The sequence below is a fragment of the Trachemys scripta genome, chromosome 6, assembly GCF_013100865.1.
Source record: "Trachemys scripta elegans isolate TJP31775 chromosome 6, CAS_Tse_1.0, whole genome shotgun sequence".
NCBI lineage: Eukaryota > Metazoa > Chordata > Testudines > Emydidae > Trachemys > Trachemys scripta.
The window spans coordinates 21,252,067-21,262,308 of NC_048303.1; the positions used below are offsets into that span (position 1 = coordinate 21,252,067).

The following is a 10,242-nucleotide window of genomic DNA, read 5'->3' on the forward strand; positions in this document are numbered from 1 at the left end:
TGTTTGTATTAATCCTGCAGGTGAAGATTTTCGTCTCTCTTGGGTGGAAGTAATTTCCATGGAAGGTAAGAAAGACTGAGAAGCAACATGAAAATTGTAAAAGGCAAGGCTGGTGAATTCTAGACAGGGGTGTTTCTATGGGGAGAAGTGGATTCAATGGTTGTCTTGCTGCAGTAGCTGTTAATAATATGGTGAGAAACAAAAGTGTCCCTATCCTCACAAATACCCATCAGACCTCTCAAACACCTTGCATTACATAAAAAAGCATTGACAGGGTTGGTGATGAACTGTGCACACAACTTACTCTGGGTTATTGCAGGGTCTTTCTGCGCTTTGAACTCCTGCCCCACATGTCCGTGTGCAATGGGACCAGGAGGACCATGTGCCCCATCCACCATTTATCATTTCTGGATTCTTTCCCACTGTAATGCACTCCGCGTTGAAGCACCACTGAATAATAAAGATAAAGCAAATACAGAGGGTCAGAAAATTATCAATGCAAAAAAAAAATGCAGACTGATGAACGCTTAAATTAAAACCTAGTCAGCTGTGTGTGCTGAAAGCCATTTAATCAGCATTGTTGGTCTAAAGATGACCTAGAACAGTGGTTCTCAACCAGGGGTACACATCCCCCTGAGGGTACATAGTGGTCTTCCAGGGGGTACATCAACGCATTAGATATTTGCCTCGTTTTACAACAAGCTACATAAAAAGCACTAGTGAAGTCAGTACAAACTAAAATTTCATACAGACAATGACTTGTTTATACTTCTCTATATACTATGCACTGAAATGTATGTGTAATATTTATATTCCAATATAAATTTATTTTATAATTATATGATAAAACCAGAAAGTAAGCGATTTTTCAGTAATGGTGTGCTGTGCCACTTTTGTATTTTTATGTCTGATTTTGTAAGCAGGTCATTTTTAAGTGAGGTGAAACTTGGGGTATGCAAGACAAATCAGACTCCCGAAAGGGGTACAATAGTCTGGAAAGGTTGAGAACCACTGACTTAGAAGAGGTAAAATCCCCTCATCCTGTTATAGACTACGTCAAGCAACATTTCCTCAGCAAAATTCTATTGACAACTGTTGGTCATGACTAAACAATTGGCGGTTCCTTCAGACCTTAAACTCTATGACTCTCAATGTCATTCATAGTTTGTATGTATCTATTGCTAGAAACGTAGGCATCTTCCATTTGTATTCTATTGGAGATGGAATGGAAAAGTCCTTCAGTTAGAGACTTATGGTGATAGGTCACTGAAAGGAAGTGTGTGATGAGATGAGATGGGTTCAAATTCAGAGGAGACATAAATGGTGGTGTAAGTTACAAATGGTGCACATCAATGTAACATGGCACAGCTAACCAATAGAAGGTGCTGTAGTAGGAAAAGAAACCGAAAGAGAATGTACAAAGTGTAAAATAAAGCAGTTAGTCTCTTCCCACACACAAGGTCAAATTCTGATCTAAATTACACTAGTATAAATCCAGAGTAATCTCATTTAAATTCTGCTTCATCCACTGTACATCCTGCATATAAATAACTGTCATGGGTTTTGGCATACACAGAATAATAAGTAGTAGAACCTATTTATCTAAAGGCTTAGAAAAACGTGTCTGATACTATACCATATTATTTAAGAAATAATAAATGATCATGTATTTAAAGACTGTGGTTCAGATTTTCATCAGATGTAAGTCAGCATAATTCCACTGACTTTAACAGCCCTAAGCCAGTTTATGCTATCTGAAGATCTAATCCACTGTATCACAATCTGTAAGCATGAGAGCAGACAGCTCAACTGTGTAAAATTAATATAGTCAACAGTTTTTTATGGACAGAAATGATCTTATACAGGTTTTGTTAGTCCGAGTGTCAGAATCATATAAATAGAGCAGTACTTAACAATTACCCTTTGCAGGTAAAACTAAGTTTTTAATATGTACCATACGTATATTCCCCCAAAAGTATTTTACAATCTTATCCTAGGATAATCTATATATTAATTTAATTTCATCTTCCACTGATCGGCAACCACCTCTGAGGTGACATGGAAGAAGAGTACCATATCCAAATGAAATCTCAGGGGGAATTTAGGGGGCACCGGAATTTGGCCATAACACTGTGGTTAACACAATTTTTCTTACCAAAAATGCCATGTTAACTTTAATGACCTCAGTCTTGGCTTTTCTATTCTATTAGGTTCCCATAATTTGCCCATCACTGTATTAGTTGAGCCCCTTCCAGTAGAGCATCAGCAATGTGACTGACGTCGATCACATGTTCACTCTTTCGCCCAGCGTTTGCAGCCCATCTCTGCCAGGCTTCAGGGATACAGAGGAGCCACTGCAGTACTAGGGTCCAGGTGGCTGGAACCAACAAACTCCCATATACCCACTCCAGGGTGGGAGGAGGAGGAGGAAAAATTACAAGTCACTGCTGTGCAAAAAGGAATCAAAATTAACGTTCTCTAACAAAATGGTCAGAAGAAATTGAGGTGCTGCCTTCTTTCACTGCTGGAGGCAGAAAATCTGGTGGCCTGAACTGAAGAGCGGGGCTTAATCCCAACTTTGGAGCTCCTCCGAATTCCACAAGTGGGAGGTATTAGTGGTGACTGAGGAGATATTCTGTGCAACAGAATTGACTTGAAATGAAGCAAACATAATTTCTGCTCAATTAAATTATAGCTAATATACAGCTCCTGTAGTTGCTTTATATAAGTAATTAAACAATAGAAAGTACTGTCACTGTATCTTTCAATCTCCTTCTCTCTCTATGAAGATGTCTAGCTAGTTCAGAGTCAGTATTTATTCTGATAGCCTTAGTTTCTATTCTACACACCACTAAACTTAGTTGACAACTTGTTCCACGTGTTTACTATACTTTGATTTAAATAATCCAATGAATTCTAGGTTCTTTACGGATCTGAAAGATTTCCCCTGGTGTCCACCATAGAAAGACCACCCCCATCACAATAAACAATATTCTCCTTCCCTCTCCTCAGCAGTGCTTCCCATCCATTTAGACTAGATCCTCAGCCTTCCCATTGAAAGTATCTGCATGAACCCACTATTCCCCCAACCTTTCCTTCTTTTCCCTAGGTCGTTTCCAAATCCCTACTTTTGAAGAAAACCATCTCTCCTGTGGTCACCTGCTCCAATCCACTACTAGTCCAGCAATCATTAGCCCTGCACTGATTCATGCTGTTATGCTACACTGACTTAGAGGCATCCTAGAGTGAATTTTGCCACTGGCAATCACCATGCAGCACCAAGGAGCTGAGTCAACATTTGGTTATTTTTCCCTGCCAGTGGAGGATTTTGCCCTACAAGGTATTCAGTGGTGCTTTGAAATGTAAACATCCCACCACACTGTTCACCACTTCCTCTTAGAAACTAATCCTCAGCTAAATAACTGAACATCATCTCACTGGTCAGGAAAACTTTCCCTTTCTTTCATTTCATTCCACTCCTCTTAGTTTAAATTGCAGTTTCATTCTATGAGTCCAAACGTTGAACCTCTGAACAAAGGTTTCCTGTTGGACCCATACTGTGAGCTAGATTGTGGTGCCTTGGTGGGGTCTTGCTGCATCAAAACCGTTGACCTGCCTGAACAATAACACCAGCTGGCTCAAAACTGAATATCTTTCATGGAATGTGTTATGAGCAGGGGGACTGTAAACTTTCAGGGCTTGTCTACACATGAAAGTTATTCCAGAATAAGGTAGGTTGCAAATGTAAAGTGGAATAACTATTTGGGAATAACTGTGTAGACAACCCCTTATGGGCAGTTTGAAGGGGCTGCAGAGGGAATGACCCACTTTGCCACAGAACCACAGCGCACTGACTTGTTCAGGTAATGAGACTTTAGTAATGGAGAGGAAATGGATTTATCTCATGAAATCCCGATTAAGGACATAATCCTGAGAGGATCGGAGCACTCATGATTCCCACTGAAGTGCTTGTCATGTTTTAGGATTGAACTCCCAAACCATTTAATAGCTATGCATTTCAAATCTTCCTTTACAAAATAGCTAGTGCAATAATTACACTAGGGAAATTTCTCCAGTATGGAGGCTGAGGGTGGTGCTTCGGGCTCCAGCAATGCGACAAATTCAGAACAAGACTCAGGGGCCTGACTCCCTTAGCGAGCAGAGGCTGTGGATGGCTTTAAGAAGTACTGAGGTCATACCTTACAGACCCTGTGAACTAGGAAGTTGAGCTCCTGCTGGTTAGCAATAGGCATGGATTGAAAAGAAAGCTATTAGTCCTCTCAGTTGGAAGAAAAACAGTAAAGTAATGATAATAAAAGCAAGCGAGAAAAGGTCAGGGTTTAAGATTAATAACAGAGAAAAATGTTACTATGAGTGAACTCCATTAAGCAATAGAAAAGATGAAAAGCTGGAGGCTGAAAAACTCAGCAAAACAAAGATATGAGACATCTCTCAGGTGCCACCTAGTTTAATCTGGAACAAATGACAAAACCTGTTATGTCACAATTAGGGCTGTCAAGCGATTAATTTAAATATTTTTGGATGTTTTCAACATTTTCAAATATATTGATTTCAATTACAACACAGAATACGACGTGTACAGTGCTCCCTTTATATTTATTTTATTACAAATATTTGCACTGTAAAAAACAAAAGAAATAGTATATTTCAATTCACCTAATACAAGTACTGTAGTGCAATCTCTTTAAAATGAAAGTTGAACTTACAAATGTAGAATTATACAAAAAATAACTGCATTCAAAAATAAAACAATGTAAAACTTTAGAATCTACAAGTCCACTCAGTCCTACTTCAGCCAAATCGCTCAGATAAACTAGTTTGGTTACAATTTGCAGGAGATAATGCTACTCACGTCTTGTTTACAATGTCACCTGAAAGTGAGAACAGGCATTCACATGGCACTGTTGTAGCCGGCATCGCCAGAAATTTACATGCCAGATGCGCAAAAGATTCATGTGTCCCTTCATGCTTCAACCACCATTCCAGAGGACATGCATCCATGCTGATGACGGGTTCTGCTCAATAATGATCCAAAGCAGAGTGGACCGACACGTGTTCATTTTCATCATCTGAGTCAGATGTCACCAGCAGAAGAAGGTTGATTTTCTTTTTTGGTGGTTTGGGTTCTGTAGTTTCGACATCGGATTGTTGCTCTTTTAAGACATCTGAAAGCATTCTCTACACCTCGTCCCTCTCAGTTTTTGGAAGGCACTTCAGATTCTTAAACTTTGGGTCAAGTGCTGTAGCTATACTTAGAAATCTCACATTGATACCTTCTTTGCATTTTGTCAAATCTGCTGTGAAAGTGTTCTTAAAACGAACATATGCTGGGTCACCATCCATGACTGCTATAACATGAAATATATGGCAGAATGCGGGTAAAACAGGAGACATACAATTCTCCCCCAAGGAGTTCAGTCACAAATTTAATTAACATATTATTTTTTTAATGAGCATCATCGGCATGGAAGCATGTCCTCTGGCATGGTGGTCAAAGCATGAAGGAGCATATGAATGTTTAGCATATCTGGCACGTAGATACCTTGCAATGCCGGCTACAAAAGTGCCATGCATGAACGCCTGTTCTCCCTTTCAGGTGACATTATAAATAAGAAGCAGTCAGAAATATCTCCCGAAATGTAAACAAACTTGTTTGTCTTAGCAATTGGCTGAACAAGAAGTGGGACTGAGTGGACTTGTAAGCTCTAAAGTTTTACTTTGTTTTGTTTTTGAGTGCAGTTATGTAACAAAAAAAAAAACCCTACATTTGTAAGTTACACTTTCATGATAAAGAGATGGCACTACAGTACTTGTATGAGGTGAACTGAAAAATACTATTTCTTTTATCATTTTTACAGTGCAAATATGTGTAATAAAAAAAATAATATAAAGTGAGCACTGTACACTTTATATTCTGTGTTGTAATAGAAATCAATATATTTGAAAATGTAGAAAAACATCCCAAAATATTTAATAAATTTCAATTGGGGTTCTATCAGGGCTGGCTCTAGGATTTTTGCTGCCCCAAGCAAAAACAATTTTGGCCGCCCCCTCCCCCCACCATTTTTTTCTTACCCCACCCCTGGCCCCGCCTCAACTCTGCCCCTTCCCCAAATCCCCAGCCCTGTCTCCTCCCCCCAGGCTCTCAAGCCTGGGAGGAAGGGAGGGGGAGATCCCGAGCGGCCGCAGCGTGCGAAACAGCTGATTCGCGCGCCGCTGCTCCCCATCCCTCCCAGGCTCTCAAACCCGGGAGGGAGGGGGAGATCCCAAGCAGCCGCAGTGCACAAATCAGCTGTTTCGTGCGCCGCGGCCGCTCAGGATCTCCCCCTCCCTCCTGGGTTTGAGAGCCTGGGAGGGAGGGCGAGCAGCGGCATGCGAGCAGCAGCAGCGGAGGTGAGTTAGGGCGGCCGGGGCACATTTTTAGGGGCGGCATGGCTCACGCCAGAATGCCGCCCCTAAAAATATGCCGCCCCAAGCACCAGCTTGTTTTGCTGGTGCCTAGAGCCGGCCCTGGGTTCTATTGTTTAACAGTGCGATTAATCGCAATTAATTTTGTTAATCGCCGTTAATTTTTTGAGTTAATCACGTGAGTTAACTGCGATTAATCGACAGCCCTAGTAACAATTTATATTTTCTGATCTTCATTTTCATACAAGAGAAGCCCATAATCACCTTCTTTTCTCCACATCTAGTTCCATCTGCGGCAGCATCCAGTTTTGAGCGGCAGGAACCTTTCACTGAGCACCAGAGTGTCTGGCAAATATTCTGTAAAAAAGAGAACAAACTGCAGCTGCCTTCAGAAGAGTTCAACTCCCAGGCCACGATTTTCACAAGTCATTAACAATTTTTGGGTATCTCAATTTGAGATACCTTTTAGGGGCTTGACTTTCAGAGGTCAGGAGGCTTAGACCTTTTTGAAAGCTAGGCCTTTAAAGTTATCTCAAAATCAGAAACTCCAAATCTCTAGTCACTGTTTACAATTTTAGCCACAGAACAACTTTAAATTTACTCCTCATTAGTGTGTTGTCATAGATCTGTGCACAAATACAAAACTGTGAATATATTGTGTTCAGCTGACTGAATTCAAGTTCTCTTGAGAGTTTAAAAGTTCTCCCTATTGTCTGAACTGACATACCTCCCAAGCACCCACTGTTCATTGGAAAAATTTCTTTACAAAGCTTGGGGCATATTGCCCATGCAGAAGCAGCCTCAAGAGGGGAAAACGTACCATGGCCACCTGACTGTGTTTTCTCTTCATTAATCATGCTGTTGGAAGTATGTTTGACTTCTCCTTACAAGTGTCTCACCTTATTGACAGAATATTATTGCTGCAGTACCTACAGGCCAAATCCCCAAGTCTTCACTCAGTCTTAATCAGACAAGCACCTATACATTTCAGTGGGCATTCACCTATAAAAAGACTGTTTACAAAATAAATTAGGACCTCAGGATTGGCTGGTAATTCTGCTTTTGGAATTAGGTTTCTCTACACTATACATTTTTCATTGTTGCCTAATGCCTGTAATTTAGATTTAATCCTATGTACCTCAATTTTCATCCCTTTTTTGTTTTGTTATATTGTAGGTTTTTTTCTTCCTATTGTACATTGAGCAATTTAGTGTGTGTATATATATATATATATATATATATATTAGTTACAATGTATAAATAACTTTACACACACACACATATATGTTACTATTTAAAATTAAAAATGGGCTTTAAGGGGCAAAATCTGGATGTAGTTCAGGAGTTTAAACCCTCCAAGCATACAAATTTCAAGTAAATCCAGATCTAGCGTTTTGGTTCAGCCTTTCATAGACATGGGGTCAGATTATCAAAACAGTTTAGCATCAACTATTGGGGACCAATTTTCAAGAAAGCTCAGTTCCTATTTTGGCACTTAAATAATGGCTAGATTTTCCAAAGGACTCAGCACTTATCCGTTATCATTGTGACAACAACGTGACAAGTACTTTTGAAAATCTGACCCGTAGGGCCTACCAGCCACATTCAAATATGAATTTGGATTCCAAAGTTTGGATCTTGAGTTTGGCCTATCTCTGTTTAAATCATTCACAAAGTGTTTGTTTCAAGTGAGTTGCTTGTTACTTATGTGTATTGTTTGTGGGCTCCTATTATGATCACATATTTAGAACACTGGGAAAGAAAGATGATGACAGAGAACTGCTCAAAGTATTCTAAAATCTTCACTCAAAGCATGGTACTCTGAGGCTATATTATTATTGCTCATTTAATTGATTTTAGGTGAAGCAAACATGTCAGTGGCTGCATTGATGTTCCCTATTTATTATTCAATACTAGCATTGTTTAGAGCAGGGGTTCCCAACTGTGGGCCGTGGCCCAAAGGTGGGCCGCGACAGTCCTGGGTGGTCTGCCAGCGCAACTGCATTTGCCAGTCAAGCTGTTAGTAAATCTTTAACTCCATGTGACTCATGTAATCGAAGTCAAAGCTATATAAATGTAGTGTTTTGAGCTGTTTATGTTGGATAGAGTATAGAAAAAGCTTTATTTTTTAAGAAACAAGCTGCAATATGTCAAGTTTAATTCTTTCGAGTAAAGTGGTGCATTTCACTGCAAGGTAACCTAGCAAAATACGCTCAGTCCACCATTTATAACTGTAAAAAATGGCAAGCAGTATTTCAATCTGACATGGATCGATTTATTTTTCAGAAACGAGAAGGGTGCACTAGTGAAGAAGATAATGAAAGTCCCAGACCAGCTACAGAAACACAAAATGAGCCAGTCAAAAAAATAAAGAAAGTGGTAAGAAAATATGATGAAACATACTTGAAGTTTGGATTCTCCCTTATTGGGTCATCTGAGTATCCATTGCCTCAGTGTAGTATAAAATAACTGTTATTTTATATTTTTATTTACAATATTCAATTCTTTTCTAATTAATACAGATTAGGGTTGGGTCTTTACTTACACAGCTCAGAAATGCAGATTTTACACTAAAAAATTGAAAATACAATATAGTGTTCAAAGCTGTACATCTATTGTGTTTTAAAGTCAACAAATAATAACACAATGTGTTTAACAATTTTGTTAACATTGTTGCTTTGCTTATTGTTCAGTTTTATACATTTATACATTGCGTTTTCTATGTCTGAATGCCACATTTTACTCTGAACATTTTTTTGAAGTGCAGCTTTACTAAAACTGTTTGGTTTCAAAAATCTTGAAGCATATCTTTGAGTGCATATTGCTAGGAATTTCTATCATTACACATGGTTACATTAAAATGAAAAGGAAACCAACACTGTTTATTTACTGTGTTATAGATTATGTGTATGTAATAATTAAAATTAATAATTTTCCTACGTAAGTGTTAATAGTGGGCTATACTGCCAATTGCAGATGCACAGGTGGGCCTCAGGGAAAAAAAGTTTGGGAATCCCTATTTAGGGGGCAGTTGAGGAAACTACATTTTCTGAATGTAGTCGCAGAGTTAAAATCTGTTCTGGCTGAGTGGTTTTCTACCACTGTGTATGGAAAGTTTTGTTCTTTATCTATTATATATGGAGTATGTTTTGTTCTTTTTCAACTATGTGACGGGTACTCCACCACTATATTTCATGTACTCAAGAAGAAATACACAGTTGATAAATGTACTTTTAGCTGTCATCCACTAGAATAGCCTGTTCGATTACTAGACTAGGGATTTAAGATGAGCACATCCTGCTGCTGGTAGTTACATTTTCACACTACGCAAAAATCCATAAATGTTATAACCAAATATTATCTTCCATTGAAAAAGTGAAGGATTTAGGCAGGAAACTCATTAGCTTTAATACAAGTTATCCACATAAATCTCCATGCATATGAATTTCCCCCCATCATTAATTATGCTAGGTTAAAAAAAGGATACTACACACACCAAAGAAGTAGCATTGTTCAATGGGCAAATATGGGAGTGACAGTCAGAAACTCATGGCTCTGAAATTGATACAGTGCATGACAAGTCATTTATTTATTATCAGCAGTGTGCGAGGCACTTTACACACATGTATGAAATCAGGGTCTCTGCCTTGCAGAGCTTCCAATCTAAATGACCTCTAACCTCAGAGGCAGGGCCGGCTCCAGGCACCAGGCAACCAAGCACATGCTTGGGGCGGCACCTGGTAAGGGGCGGCCAATCTTGGGGTGGAGGGGGGGGCAGGGCGGCGAGGCATGGCATTCCACGGGGGGGGGGGG

The 10,242-nt window shown here is 39.5% G+C and overlaps 1 protein-coding gene across 2 annotated transcripts in view; it reads right to left on the bottom strand.

Annotated features, from left to right (window-relative positions):
* LOC117879253 (A disintegrin and metalloproteinase with thrombospondin motifs 12-like) overlaps positions 1-10,242 on the bottom strand; it is a 141,518-nt gene that overhangs the window by 109,848 nt on the left and 21,428 nt on the right. Inside the window, exons 7-8 of one of the 2 annotated variants that reach the window (XM_034774305.1) lie at positions 6,694-6,786; positions 305-450 (exon numbers count right to left, since the gene is read on the bottom strand). In XM_034774305.1, coding sequence (XP_034630196.1) covers positions 305-450; positions 6,694-6,786 — 239 coding nt within the window. The remainder of the gene's footprint in view (positions 1-304; positions 451-6,693; positions 6,787-10,242) is intronic. The other variant, XM_034774306.1, reaches the window with a different exon arrangement.